At 46.3% G+C, this 15711-nt stretch overlaps 1 protein-coding gene across 1 annotated transcript in view; it reads left to right on the top strand.

Annotated features, from left to right (window-relative positions):
• Amdhd1 (amidohydrolase domain containing 1) overlaps nt 1-15402 on the top strand; it is a 16492-nt gene extending 1090 nt beyond the window's left edge. Inside the window, exons 2-9 of the mRNA XM_052753763.1 lie at nt 417-523; nt 1124-1188; nt 3747-4024; nt 6943-7168; nt 11823-11947; nt 12744-12837; nt 13656-13816; nt 15067-15402. Coding sequence (XP_052609723.1) covers nt 417-523; nt 1124-1188; nt 3747-4024; nt 6943-7168; nt 11823-11947; nt 12744-12837; nt 13656-13816; nt 15067-15154 — 1144 coding nt within the window. The 3' untranslated portion in view covers nt 15155-15402. The remainder of the gene's footprint in view (nt 1-416; nt 524-1123; nt 1189-3746; nt 4025-6942; nt 7169-11822; nt 11948-12743; nt 12838-13655; nt 13817-15066) is intronic.
• The last annotated feature ends 309 nt before the right edge of the window (nt 15403-15711 follow it).

Below are 15711 nucleotides of genomic sequence, written 5' to 3'. Positions count from 1 at the left end.
ACACAACAGCATTCCGGAAGCATCGAAGCCGCGGGCTTCAACAGTCTGCTCCCTGCAGGGCCCCTTGTCAAACTCTGTGCCCTGTGGCGCCTGGTTAATTCAGCTTCATGCCACCTGGGCATGCCTCTGATAGTTAGAGGAGTTGTGTGTTCAGGCATCATTTAGGGATCTAGTCCTGTGGAACACTGATCTTAGAAAAGAAACTAGCAACCTCTTCTATACATAGTTTGACTTTCGTCTTCTCTATCGCTACCATCTCTTTCCTAAAAACCCAGGTCAAGAGGGAACTACAGTAAGTGTTGGCCAACACCAGGGCCAACCAAAAGCTCGTTCAAATCATTAGTCAGAGTTTTCAGAAAATTTTTCCCAAACTCAGTAACTATTTCTTGTTTGTTTTGTTTTGGTTTTTTTTCCAGTGATGGGTTTATAAAAGCGATCGGCCCTGCTGACGCAATCCAAAGACAGTTTTCTGGAGACACCTTTGAAGAAAGAATTGATTGCTCTGGGAAATGCGTCTTACCAGGTACTGACGCTCTGTTTCTTAAAACTCTGACAAGAATTTAACCGTGGCTCTAGGGCAGTGAAGAGGAAGGCAGTCGGTTTGTTTTAAAAAGAGTCTTAACCACAGTGTTCCAAAGTACCTGGGGCTCCAGGTATTGAAGTTCTGCTTTGCCAGTGTGATTTCTTGTTGCATCCTTGTAAAGTGACTACAGATCTCTTTAAGTATTTCTTGAAGCTGCTTGTACCTTCCCGACAGTTCCTTCTCAAAGTAGCAGAGTGTGTATTTTCTAGTTCGTGGTCTCAGTTTTGCTCAGTGAATAGTTTTGCCATCCTAGCTTCAGGGTTTGTTTGGGGTGGGCGCAGTTACTGAACAGTAAGAGCTGGATCTCTCTGAGGGGTTACTAAACAATCGAGCTGGATCTCTCTGAGGGGCACTTGTGTGGTGCTGAGTTATTCTCTCTCTATCAGAACTTTCTAGACCAGCCGCGTAGAGGGAACCTCACAAAGTCCTGTGCTCATACCTTCTCTAAGCAGGTGGCTCCCACCACGTGCTCAGAGCGCTGGATACCGTTGTGGGTCAGGCACCGTCTAAGCGCCTTTTGTTTCTCAACTCTGGTTGCAGGTTTCGTGGATGCGCATACACATCCCGTGTGGGCTGGTGAAAGAGTCCACGAGTTTGCAATGAAGGTAACGGCAGATTGAAGGCCAGCAACTCAACAGCTCAGACGGGGTGTCCCTTCTAATGATGAATAGGTGTAGCTAAAGTTTTCCTGGTTCTGTTCAGCTCCTGCAGCCCTGCGGCCAGCTGCTTGGACCCAAGTAAACACACAAGACTTACATTACTTACAAACTGTATGGCCATGGCAGGCTCCTTGCTATCTGTTCTTATATCTTAAATTAACCCATTTCTATTAATCTATAAGTTGCCACGTGACTCGTGGCTTACCGGTACTTTTACATCCCGCTTCCTCTGTGTCTGGCTGGCGACTCCTGACTCAGCCTTCCTGTTCCCAGAATTCTCTTCTCTGCTTGTCCCGCCTACACTTCCTGCCTGGCTACTGGCCAATCAGCATTTTATTTATACAGAGCCATATCCACAGCACTTCCCCCCCCTTTTTTTTTCCAAAAAGGAAGGTTTTAACTTTCACATAGTAAAATTACATATAACAGAACAATTATCAAGCAAGAATTACAGTTACAATATCTAGTCTATTTATATTTGGCAAAATTAAAGAAGATATCCTATCTATCTTATATTTGTGAGTCTAAGGTTTTATATCTAACTTATCTTTTATCATAACTAAGGAAATTATATCTAGTCCTGCTGCATATCTTTTTAATGGATGTCTTTCCTTGTCTGCAACCAGTTTAAGAGAAGGAGCATTGGAAGGTTTTCAGCTATGGACTGTTTTTTTTTTAAGAACAGAGCTCAGCAATGTGGTGGCTGATTCCACACCCTCTTCCTGTATTCTAAATCATTATTTGCGATTTTGAACGAGTTTCAAGAAACAGTTTGAAAAAAATCACTGTATACTGCAGATGAACTTGGAATTTTTTTTGGCGGGGGAGGGCGGTTTTGAGACAAGGTTTCTCTGTGTAGCTTTGGAGCCTGTCCTGGAACTTGCTCTGTAAACCAGGCTGGCCTCGAACTCACAGAGATCCACCTGCCTCTGCCTCCCGAGTGCTGAGATTAAAGGGGTGCGCCACCACCTCCTAGTGGAAAAGTATATTACTATTAAAAAAAAAAAAAACAACCCAGTCTTGGGGTTGGGGATTTAGCTCAATGGTAGAGCGCTTGCCTAGCAAGTGCAAGGCCCTGGGTTCGGTCCTCAGCTCTGAAAAAAAAAAAGAAAGAAAGAAAGAAAAAGAAAAAAAACAGTCTTACATTATTCTCTCTCTCTCTCTCTCTCTCTCTCTCTCTCTCAGAAAAATAAGACTTACGAAGAACATAAAATGTAATTGTATTAGTTACAGGAGCCATAGCTAGCTCCTAAATGGAGCCATTATCATATTGTTAAGGGGGAAAAACAAAACAAAACAAACAAAAGAAAAAACAAAAACAAAACTCAGCCCAACCATGACAAATTATTTTGGAAAACAGGAGAAGAATCCTTTTCCTCAGCTACCACATACCTTCCTCAACAAACTGGAACTGCTTTTAAGGCAATTTTATTATTGGACTGAATTTCAGAGCTAAAAGTCACCTTAGAGATTGTGGTCCAATCCTAAGATGATGGAGAAACTGAAGTCTGGGGAAGGGAAGGCGTAGACTGAGCATGGCACCCCACGTGCATGCTTGTGTGGAGACTCTTCCTACTGTCCAGATAACTAGTGGGATACAGGGGTTGTAGAAAGATCCTCTTTATTTGCTTGAGTGACAGAAATTAGGCTCCGACTCTGGTGCCCAGCCCTTGGTCTTGGTTGGTACAGAGCTGCAAAAGCCCCTAAGCTTTGTTTTCTCAAGCGTGCTGAGGGATGTAGACTGAGAGTTGGCTGCTTATGCACCGGGACCGACTTCACCGTTAAAACACTGAAATACTCCTAGAGATGAGTGAGATTAGTTGTTACTGCCTTGGGGGGTCCATTTGCCCGCCCACCACATCACCCATCTCTACCTCTCAAGTACTTTTTGGGACTCCCTTCTGCACACCCCCGGGGGGCGGGGGTGGTGTCTTTAAGGACTACGAGCCCCTCTTTCTGATCTGGCTGTTGGTGCCTGTGCCCTATCGCTTCTTAAACTAATTGATTGATTGAAGTAGGGTCTCTTGTCGCCCAGGCTGACCTGTAGCTCGCCTACATCGCTGAAGCAGGCCTTGAACTGCTGATCCCCCCCTGCCTGTACTTGCCGAGGGCTGGCATCACAGGCCTGCACCGTGCCTCGCTGCTTCTTAACCGTCTTGTAAAATTGATTTTTATTAAGCTTTATTTTTATGTGCGTGTGCGTGTGCGTGTGTGTGTGAGAGAGAGAGAGAGAGAGAGAGAGAGAGAGAGAGAGAGAGAGAGACAGAGAGAGACAGAGAGACAGAGACAGAGAGAGACAGAGAGAGAGTGACAGAGTTCCCTGGAGTTACAGCTGATTGTGCACGGCCACGTGGATGCTGGGAACTGAACCCCAGTCCTCTGCAACAGCGCGCTTGCTCTTTCCTGCCCAACGAACCCCTTCATCATCTTCTACTGTCACCCCTGGAGGTAGGTTCTGGAGAGCTCCTTGTACCCTCCCTGAGTGAGCCACGCGTCCCGTTCAGTTGGCAGGGGCCACGTACATGGACATCCACCAGGCCGGAGGCGGGATCAACTTCACGGTGGAGCACACCCGCCGCGCCTCGGAGGAGGAATTGTTCCGCTCCTTCCGGCGGCGGCTGCAGAGCATGATGAGGGCCGGCAGCACCCTGGTGGAGTGCAAGAGCGGCTACGGCCTGAACCTGGACGCCGAGCTCAAGATGCTGCGCGTCATCGAGCGCGCCCGGCGGGAGCTGCACCTCGGCCTCTCGGCCACGTACTGCGGGGCTCACTCGGTCCCCAAGTAATCTCCGGGTGGGGCGCAGCTGTCACTCAGGCGTTGGGAACCGGGCCAGGGCTGTGTTCTCTGGAGGGTGGAGGCTCGCTAGCACTTCATCTCTTGCCGGGAGACCATCGGGAGAAACTTCTGGGAGATGGGTTTTTTTTTTCTTTTTTTCTTTTTTTTTTTTTCTGGAGCTGAGGATCGAACCCAGGGCCTTGCTTCAAGCCTTCTTTTCATTAGTATAAAGAATGGCCCCTCGCGAGTCCTTTCCAATTACAGCTACTAATTCAAATAATTTCCCAGGATAATCAATTAGCTTAAACCACTGTAAAAATCACTAGTTCTTTTTTCTTTTTATCTATCTATCTATCTATCTATCTATCTATCTATCTATTTTCCGAGACACAGTTTCTCTGTGTAGTTTTGCCCCTATCCTGGATTTCGCTCTGTAGCCCAGGCTAGCCTCGAACTCACAGAGATTCACCTGCCTCTGCCTCCCGAGTGCTGGGATTAAAGGCGTGCACCACCACCGCCCTGCAAAAAAAAAAAAAAAAAATCACTAGTTATTTCCTCTAGGAGATCAAATTTGTGTCGTCTCGGTGTCTGCAGAAGGCTTTCGTTAATCTGTTTACTCCGTAGCAAATATTTTCACTTTATTAATGTGATTTTTTTTTGTTAGCCTCTGCCTTTATCTGAAGAATCTCTGCTCCTTGGCTTTATAAAGAGAACTCTGTCTCCTATAGCCTAGCTGCTCAGTTCCTCTCTATCCCAGAACTTCCAGACAGGAAGGTACACGGTCCTGGTCTCAAAGGTCGTCTGAGTGGCTGTCTCCAGACTCCTTGCCCAGTCTACAGCTTGATGACTGGAGCATACACCCGCCATAGACTTATGTTACAAACAGTATCTAAACTTAAATCATTTCAATTCATTTTTAGCTTTTTTTTGCTTTTTATGAATTTCAAACTATTATTTGATTATTTAAAACTGTGTATGTTTATTATATACGAGATGCAGTTTGGAAATGCACATACATTGTGAAGTGGCTGAATCACACTAACATGCATGACTTCGTTTACCACTCTTTGTGGGGGAAAGCCTTCAAATCTTTTTTGGAGTGGTTTGAAGGAATACAGTATACTGAGAATCACTACATCACTGTGTTTTATAGGAATATAGTTGCTAATATTGATATTCACTTACAATCAGAAGAACCAAAAAAGTAACACTAAAGTTTTGTATTAAAAACACACCCGAGGCATGATGGTGCACGCCTTTAATGCCAGCGCCCAGAAGGCAGAAGCTGGCTGATCTCTGTGAGTTTGAGGCTAGCCTGGTCTACATAGGAAGTTTCAGGCCAGCCAGAGCTACACTGTGAGATTTTTGTCTGAAAAAAAAAAAAAATCCTGATCATCCAGGAGAGAAATAAAAATACTTGTTATTTCCATTTATCCTTGTTTTAAACTTTCAGCATTTCTATTTTTGAAATTACTGAAGTTTGAACTGAGACTTTTGAAAGAGCCTGTCTGTCGAACGTTGTAGATGGTTTCAAGTGTAAAGCGTGAGACAGCCTGCTTTTTGATTTTTTAAGTATTGAAACCTGAGTTTAAATGCGGCTTAACTGTTAGCTAGGCGATTTTTAAAGGGCGTTTCTTAACTGTTTCAAACGCGAACAGCACACATGTCATAAAGGATTGTGTACACCTTGCTCTATGTCACGGCTGTGAGAAGTAGGAGTAGCTTGTGTAAATACCCTGCTTGTTGACCTCTGCTGGTCCACCTGCGTGTTTTGCTGAGTGAGAGCCGCCGTGCCAAATACAGGGCTGGAGGTTTTGTTGTTGTTGTTGTTTTTTGGTTTTTCGAGACAGGGTTTCTCTGTGTAGTTTTGCTCCTTTCCTGGAACTCACTTGGTAGCCCAGGCTGGACTCGAACTCACAGAGATCCGCCTGCCTCTGCCTCCCAAGTACTGGGATTAAAGGTGTGCGCCACCACCGCCCGGCCAGGGCTGGAGTTCTATAGAAACTGTCTCCAGCTGCCAATGAGCCTCTGAAGCCTGCATCCTGACTCCCACCGACTTACCCCGATACGCAGATCACAGCCATGTGACTACAGTTATGGAGCATGGGCTGGTTGGGGCTCTCCATGTCTGTCTGACTCCAGAAGCTCTGCCCTTGCTTGTGGCTCACAACTCCCAAGTTCTTTTTTTTTTTTTTTTTTTTTTTTTGGTTTTTTGAGACAGGGTTTCTCTGGGTAGCTTTGGTGCCTTTCCTGGATCTCCCTCTGTAGACCAGGCTGGCCTTGAACTCACAGAGATCTGCCTGCCTCTGCCTCCCGAGTGCTGGGATTAAAGGCGTGCGCCACCACCGCCCAGCTACAACTACTCCCAAGTTCTACAGAACGTTTCAAGACTTTCTCCCTGCCCCACTCCTGTTAGTGAGGCAGGATGCCTTAGGTGAAGGCTCCAGGAATACTTATGAATAGAGAGGAAAAAGAAAAGAGGAAGCACCACAGCTGGGGCTCAGAGGGTCCTCTAAGTGTCCTTGAGAGAGAAATTCAGCCTTGCTGGCATCCCCGAAGGCCACCCAGCCTCGTGAGGCAGGGCAGTTTATATCTCTGCGTATAATGTATAACAAGGTCTTTCAAACGGAAGCCTCGTTCGTCACCACCCCTGCTGTGTGAGCACGGCATGTCTGCCAAATGCGCTGGCTTCTTTTCTGGACTTTTCCTCTTCCTTTCTGAAGCCTAAGCTCACTTGCCTATACTGTTTATTAGTCTTCCTTTATTAAACTATACATAGTCTTTAATGTATATATAGTGCACATAATAAGTACATGTATTAAGCAGTGCATTACATATCACGAAATTAAAGAATATGCATATTAAAGAATATATAAAACATGTATAAAGAATATGCCCACGATTATCTCGTTTCTTTCCACTAGAGGAAAAACCGCCATTGAAGCTGCTGATGACATCATCAGTAACCACCTGCCAAGGCTGAAAGAACTCAGAAAAAACGGGGAACTGCACGTTGACAACATAGATGTGTTCTGCGAGAAAGGTGTCTTTGATCTGGATACCACCAGAAGGATTCTTGAAGGTGGGAAAAAGATGGGGTTACAGATCAACTTTCACGGGGATGAGCTCCACCCGATGAAGGCTGCCGAGGTATGGCTGACAGTTGGTTCTGTCCTGCACACCGGTGCTGCAGAATATAAGTGACCCATTTGTTCAGAGTTAGGAGTACCCTTCTGAAAAGGTAGAGAATGGGCAGTTTCTGGTCTGGCTGGGCCTGGGGACCCCTGACCTCTGTAGGAACTTTCTTGAGGAACCGGGGGATGGCTCCTTCAGTAAAATGCTGGCCTTGGAAGTACAAAGACTCAGGGCTGATTCCCCAAGTCCCATGTAAGGCAGTCTAGGCATGGTGGTATGATATGTGCTTCTAATCCCAACCATGGAGAGGGAGAGATAAGCAGATCCCGGGGCTCTAGAATAGAGTACTTGATGAATTCCAGACCTGCCAAAAAACAAAAACAAGGGCTGGAGAGATGGCTCAGTGGTTAAGAGCACTGGCTGCTCTTCCAGAGGTTCTGAGTTCAATTCCCAGCACCCACATGGTGGCTCACAACCATCTGTAATGAGATCTGGTGCCCTCTTCTGGCCTGCAGGGACACATGCAGGCAGAACACTGCATACATAGTTAATAAATCTTAGGCCGGGCATTGGTGGCGCACGCCTTTAATTCCAGCACTCGGGAGGCAGAGGCAGGTGGATATCTGTGAGTTCGAGGCCAGCCTGGGCTACCAAGTGAGTTCCAGGACAGGCGCAAAGCTACACAGAGAAACCCTGTCTCGAAAAACCAAAATAAATAAATAAATAAATAAAATAAATAAATAAATAAATAATTCTTAAAAAAAAAAAAGGCTCTGTGAGAAGGAAGGAAGGACAATCCTTGAGGTTGTCTTCTGACCTCCACACAGTCACACACACACATACAGTCACAAACACACAGTGGCACACACACATACGCACAGAGACAAACACACACGCACATTTATACATGTTCACAACAGATACACACAGAGACACTCATACACATACATACACACACACACGCTCTCTCACACAGAGACATGCACATAAGCCATACACACAGACACAGACACACAGGGCACATACAGACACACATCCATCCACACGCACACTTGCACACACAGACCTACCCACACAGAAGGGTCCACACAGGCACATGTGCATTTGTATTTACACACAGGCTTGGACATACAACTTACTTCTGTCTGTCCATCGCTTCCCGTGGTGGCTCCTGCCCTGTGCTTGCTAAGCAGGTGCTTGAGCACTGTGCTACCCCCAGCATGGTTATTTCTTTTATCGTCTCCTGTGACGTTTATTATAGACACAGTGAAGAGAAGCATCCCTGTGATGTCATGTTCTGGTTGGCACGTGAATTAGCTACTTTTCTGTCACAGTGACAAATAGCCAGCTGAAGAGCTTATTTTGTCTCATGGTTTAGGAACACAGTCTGTTATGGTGGGGAAGATGTGGGGTTGTCACCTTGCTGTCACAGTCAGGAAGCAGAGGAATGCTGGGAACTGCTGTGGATGATTGATAGATAAATAAAGTGCTGATTGGCCAGTAGCCTGGCAGGAAGTGTAGGCAGGACAAGGAGAGAAGAGAATTCTTGGAAGTGGAAGGCTGAGGCAGAGAGACGCTGCCAGCCGCCGCCATGAGTACCAACATGTAAGATACTGGTAAGCCAGGAGCCACGTGGCAACTTAGAGATTAATAGAAATGGTTTAACTTAAGATATAAGACTAGTTAGCAAGAAGCCTGCCGCGGCCATACAGTTTATAAGCAATATAAGTCTCTGTGTGTTTACTCAGTTGGGTCTGAGAGAGATTTGTCCTGACTGTGGGCCAGGCAGGACTGGAGAAAACTTCAGCAACAGGGAACCCACTTGCTTTTTCCTTTTTATTCGACCTAAGCCCCGCCTCTATGGGACAGTGTCACCCACATTCATAGAGCTCCACCTGCTTCTGCCTCCCCAGTGCCGGGATTAAAGGTGTGCCGTCAGGCCCAGCTGAGTCTAGGTGTTTTTCCTGTAAACTTAGAGCTGGATGAAACAACCACCCTTGAGAGAGACATAAACAGTTGCAGATGGTCCACCTGGGTCTCAAGTTCAACGGATCTGACTGGCCGTCTTAATGTCATTTTCAAACCTTGGCCCGTGTCTCGTGCCTCCATGAACAACACCATCCTTTTGTCTGTCTGCTACGTCAAAAACGTGGGCACCAGCTGGGCGGTGGTGGCTCACGCCTTTAATCCCAGCACTCGGGAGGCAGAGCCAGGCGGATCTCTGTGAGTTCGAGGCCAACCTGGACTACCAAGTGAGTTCCAGGAAAGGCGCAAAGCTACACAGAGAAACCCTGTCTCGAAAAACCAAAAAAAAACAAACAAACAAACAAAAAAAAACAAAAAAAAAAACGTGGGCACCAATCAGAACCCTCCCTCCTTCCCTTTCCCCCACTATGTCAGCCAATCACCAAGTCTGCCCAGTTCTATTCCCATGAATCTCTATGTCCCTGTCTCTCACGTCACTGGGTGACTCAAACCTCCAGCAGCTTACTAGGATTTCTGCCCTGCTCTCTTGCCCTTTCATTCTCAACTCCATTTTAATGCAGCCTTCTGACCCACTTCCCCTGGGCAGCCCATCCTTCCCCTCTTACAGGCTTTGAATGTTGGAAGTTTTAAAGACCGTGGGACTTCTAACAATTGGACTGTTTATATTGTAATGTGCGTATTAATGTGTGATCTCTGGGATGAACAAGAAAGGAAAGGTTATGACTTAACAGTCATGTTTGTGGGTCAGATTGACTAGGGGTCAGCTGTGGTGGCTAGTCTTATGTCCACTTGACACAAGCTAGAGTCATCTGAAAGGAGGGAACCTCAGTTGAGAAAAAGCCTCCATAAGATCCAACTGCAGAGCATTTTCTTAAATAATGATGGATGGGGGAGGGCCTAGCCCATCGTGGTACCATCCCTGGGCTGGTGGTCCTGGGTTCTATAGGAAAGCAGGCTGAACAAGCCATGATGAGCCAGCCAGTAAGCAGCACCCCTCCATGGCCTCTGCATCAGCTCCTGCCTCCAGGTTCCTGCCCTGTTTGAGATCCTGTCCTGACTTCCTTTGATGATGAACAGTGATATAGAAGTTCAAGCCAAATTATTGCCCCCCCCCCAATTTGCTTTGGTCATGGTGTTTCATCACAGCAATAGTAAACCCATCTAAGACAAGACTTAGAATTTTGCTCTTCATATAAATTCTGACCTTGGTACGTGGGTACCAGGATCTGGACCTTCCTTATCTCTCCCCTTTTCTCCCTCCTGTCTTTTACCTCCTCTGCCTCTCTGTCACGAACCAACCACAACAGACTACTTTTAGCGTCCTATGCTTCGAACATGCTGTTTCTCTAATGTGGATAATTCATACTCTCACCCATGTTTCACGTTAGCTGCCTCTTCTCTGGGACCCCATCCCAAATCTCCTAAATGTTAGAGACTGTGCCTTTCCCCCCTCTGGCTAAGCTTGCACCCACCACTTGAAACTCCCTCTCCCTGGAGGTCAGTACAGTGCCTGGGGTACAGGCATGTAATGTTTGCATGTAAGTGTTTGCTGAGTTTCTTGAATGAATGTGATCTGCGTGGTCAATGAGTTACTACTGGCCAGAGAGAGCAACTAGCAGATAAAACTGAGAGAACCCAATACCCATAATAAGTACATCAGATTCAGAAACCAAGGGTGATTCCAAAGTCAGAAAGGAAACACCCCCCAAGGAGTTTCCTGAGGATCACCAGACTTCCCAGTCATCAGTCCCACCCAGACATCTTCACACAGGAGCATGCTGCTGATACAGGGGGTCAGCTCCTCCCTCTGGTTAGGACATGACAGCCTTCCACGGCCATGGTGTAACAGCAAATGACGGCCTGGATTCTTCCCCTTGGGTTGTTTAACATGCCAGTCCTCAGCTTGGAATTGTGTGTGTGTGTGTGTGTGTGTGTGTGTGTGTGTGTGTGTGTGTGTGTATGTATGTATGTGTGTGAAACGCGTCCCGTCGGGAATAAAGCATATGGCAGACCACACTGAGAAGAGGCCACTCTGAAGTTTCCCCAGTCATTACTCAGTCATCCCTGAGTCGGTTCTGCCAATCAAGTCTCGATGTTTCTTCTGGAGAAAAAAAACCACTTTCAAGTTGATAGCCTCAAATTATTTAAAGTTTTTTTGTTCTTTTTTTTGATTGAACTTTTCTCCCAGAGTGGATGGCATTCCAAGACAGCCACATTTGTTGTTTCTGTGAATGCTAATTAGATTTTATTACCAATATTATTCTCAGTTTTTATTCTGATTCCTAACAGTCATGAAATTAAGATTCAGAAAATACCAATTGTGTTTAAGATTAATTTTTAATGTGTTTCCTTTTTAAAAAAAAAAAAATAAGATCTCTCTCTATTGTTTTGGCTGGCCTGGAGCTCACTATATAGCTAGCCTAGGCTGGCAATTCTCCTGCCTCAGTCTTCCAAGTGCTTGGATCACATATGTGAGCCACCATACCCCACCATAAGACTAGTTTTTAGCAACACACTAATATTCAAATGGCTGTCTGTGACAAAACCTGTATCTGTTTGGGGGCCTGTGCTCATCAGAAGTAGTTGACAAGAATTCTTCTTCTCAGAGCTGGGGAAGCAGCGTCACGGTAACGTGTTGAACTGTTGTACGGTAAACCTTTCCCTTTCTGCCCATCCTGCCTAGCTCGGGGCTGAACTAGGAGCGCAGGCGATCAGTCACCTGGAGGAGGTCAGTGACGAAGGCATCTCTGCCATGGCTGCGGCCAGGTGTTCCGCCATCCTCCTGCCCACCACGGCCTACATGCTGAGGTAAGGACCTTTCGCACCCTGACACATTGCCTTCAAGTACAGGTTGGGAGGTCACAGACGTCCAGGGCGCCTAGGCACCGTTCCACACAAACTCCCGAGGATGCTGATGGTAGAAACTTAAATGCCAAGAGCTGCAGCAACAGGGGTACAAGGTCATCATCTTAAAGGTGCAAACCATAGATAAACCCATACAACGTTGGGGGATGCTAATGCTCTCTTCTACTCCACCACTTGCCCTGGAGCTTTCTTTCCTCTTCTAGAAATGTTCCCTTTGTTCTGGCAAAAGTGTTGTTGTTTGTTTTTTTCTCTTTTGGGGGCCCCGCCACCCAGCTCCCAAATAAATCACACACAGAGGCTTATTCTTAATTATAAATGCCCAGCCTTAGCTTGGCTTGTTTCTAGCCAACTTTCCTTAAATTATCCCATCTACCTTTGCCTCTGGGCTTTTCCCATTCTCTTACTTCTGTAAATCTTACTCCGTGGCTTGCTGTGTAGCTGGGTGGCTGGTGGCCCCTGATGTCCTCCTCTTTCCTCTCTCGTTCCTTGATTTTTTTTTTCTCATCTCAGATTCTCCTATATATCCTCCCTGCCTGCCAGCCCCACCTCTCCTTTCTCCTGCCTTGCTATTTGACCGTTCAGCTCTTTATTAGACCATCAGGTGTTTTAGACAGGCACAGTAACACAGCTTCACTGAGTTAAACAAATGCAACGTAAACAAAAGCAACATACCTTAAATAATAACAACACAAAAGTTCCAGCTGGAGACTGGACTGACAGCTTTCCCCCCTCCCCTTAGGTTGAAGCAGCCTCGAGCCAGGAAGATGCTGGACGAGGGAGTCATAGTTGCCCTGGGCAGCGATTTCAACCCCAATGCGTACTGCTTTTCAATGGTAATTACTTCTCAGATATTTTTCTGAACAGAGTAAACCATGGAATAGATAAATGTTTGAATTTTTCATTAGTTGTGAAAGTGATTTAAAAATTCTGTGAGTTCGAGGCCAGCCTGGTCTCCAAAGCGAGTACCAGGAAAGGCGCAAAGCTACACAGAGAAACCCTGTCTCGAAAAACCAAAAAAAAAAATAAAAAATAAAAATAAAAATAAAAAATATGTCTCTGAGAAGAAAGAGGATAGTCGGTGGGTTAGCTGAATTTTTCTGCACACGCAAATGCCTCCAGGACTGAAGAGAGAAATCTCGATTTGAATTATCTTCTGATTCAGCTTTGAGACGTCAGGTTTTGTAATGAGCTGTTTTCCTTCTCTGGGGCGTAACAGAAACAGTGAGGCTTTAGTGGGTAAGGGTGGAGGCAAATTGCCTGCACAGGAATGAATCTTGAAAAATTGTAGTATTAACTATACAGTACTATTCAATAATAAAGTTTAAGAATCTTATGTGTAAATTTGCATTTTCCCATAGCAACTTAGATATAGATATATATAACTTATATGCGTGTAATATATAATATAATAATATATATATATATATATATATATATATATATATATATATATATATATACATACACACACTTTTTGGGGGAAGAGGAGTGGAATAAAACCTGGGGCCTTTTGCATACTAAACACGAACTATTTCTGAGCTATTCTTTCCAGACACACATTTAACTGTCTTTACTGGTGCTCTGTGGAGAAGCTTCCTAATTTAGCAATGGCTGCTCCCTTGTTCTCCAATGCTTTCTCTTCTTGCCTTAGCCGATGGTCATGCACCTGGCCTGTGTGAACATGAGAATGTCCATGCCAGAGGCCTTGGCCGCTGCCACCATCAATGCGGCTTATGCGCTGGGGAAATCCCACACACACGGATCTCTGGAAGTTGGCAAGCAGGGCGATCTCGTCATCATCAATGCATCCAGGTGAGGGGCCTCCCAAGCTAACCGTGGTAACTGTTAGCTGTCTTATTTGATGCCCATATAGGCAAGTTTTAGATCCCTTCCCACATGGTATTAGTATCAGGCTCTGTGTAGACTCCACGCTACCCAGGCCCCTCTATCTTTACCCGCTTCCAACCAGAAAGTCTCCCTTGAGCTCCTCAACTACACGGAAAACCAAGTCTTCAGGTCTCTTCGCCGGCTTTGCGTCTGTCACGGGCCTCTGACTCCTGCTGTTTCCCTGGACTTTGGACTCGTTCTCGGGTCTGTGTGTTTGAGTTTGTGCTTTACCTCCCGACCTTTTGCTCGTTCGCAGCTCTGTTTGTCACTCTGGCTCTGACTGGTTCTTTCTCTGACTCACGGAATCAAATGATCCTCAACGCCTCCACTCGGCTGCTCTCTTCCTGAGTTCTTAGTTCTCCCCCTGAGGTCTACGACCTGGGCCTCCAATGCTGCAAGTTGGCTCCTAGTGTCTAAATCTAGATGCTGGCAAGGTTATGTCTCATTGACTCTCACGAGCCTGTCACAGCCCTTGGGCCCCGTGTTCTCTAGAGGAGAGCAGCTCCGTAATTTCACTCCTTCTGGAAGAATCCTTCCATCAAAGATCCTATGGACGGGCCACTCATGAATCGGTTTTTAAAAGTTCAGGGTCTGCAGAACTGGCTCAGTTCATACAACACTGGCTGATGTATGATCATGAGGACCTGAAGTTTAGCCCCAGTGCCCCCGTAAAGAGCCAGGCTTGGCACGGTGGGCCTGGGCACTCAGCACTGGGGAAACAGAGCCAGTCTAGTCAGACGGAGGGACTCCAGGTTCAGTGACAGACCTGCCTCCAAAAGTAAGGTGGGCAGTGATTCAGGAAGACACCCGATGTGGCCTATTGGCCACCATGTGCACCCACGTAAGTGAGCAGGCATACCCCACATGTACTCATATACACAGGCGTACACGCTCGCTCACACGCACACGCGACAGAATTCACTTTATTGTTTTTGTTTTTTTTTGTTTTTCGAGACAGGGTTTCTCTGTGTAGCTTTGCGCCTTTCCTGGAACTCGCTTTGGAGACCAGGCTGGCCTCGAACTCACAGAGATCCGCCTGGCTCTGCCTCCCGAGTGCTGGGATTAAAGGCGTGCACCACCACCGCCCGGCCAGAATTCACTTTAAATCATCGTGCACTGACGCCTTGATGCTTTTGACTTACATACACTGAAGCAGCTCTTTGATTTCTTTCTAGATGGGAACATTTGATTTACCAGTTCGGCGGCCATCATGAATTGATTGACTATGTTATAGTTAAAGGAAAAGTCATCTATAAAAAGTGACAGGTCTGGGCTCATGAGACGGCTCAGTGGGCGAAGTCTCCTGTCACCAAACCCGGTCACCGGAGTCCGGCCTCTGGGACTCAGCTGGTGGAAGGAGAGAATGCCTGAGGGTCACTCTCTGGTCTCCACATACTCACTGTGGTATGCACCCGATCTCACACACGCACGCACGCACGCACGCACGCACACGCACGCACACACCTCCACATAGCTAAATGTAGAAAGATAAAAATATATTTCATAAGTGACAGATCTGGAAGGAATGAGAAGACACTTTCTCTGTATCCACTAAGTCCACGTAAGTTAAAGCGCTTCCAGGGTTTACCAGGCCTATGTCACTTCAGCCTCCTCATGCGTCATCGCTCTGCTGTTCACTTGAAAACTCAAGGGGTTAGTTTATTCGACTCAAACATGTGTACCTGGATGTGCGCACAGGTAAACCTATTGTGATGAAATGTAGAGTTGTTTTCCAAAGATTGGCTACAGAGAGTCTGGGATAAGCATGATGAGGTCGCTCAGAAGTGCCTCTGTGGGAGAAACAAACTTGGCCCGAGAGT

The sequence above is a fragment of the Peromyscus californicus genome, unplaced genomic scaffold (assembly GCF_007827085.1).
Source record: "Peromyscus californicus insignis strain IS unplaced genomic scaffold, ASM782708v3 Scaffold_24__1_contigs__length_46423439, whole genome shotgun sequence".
NCBI lineage: Eukaryota > Metazoa > Chordata > Mammalia > Rodentia > Cricetidae > Peromyscus > Peromyscus californicus.
The sequence above is the reverse complement of the archived record's forward strand: the minus strand, read 5'-3'. Positions and strand labels throughout refer to the sequence as shown.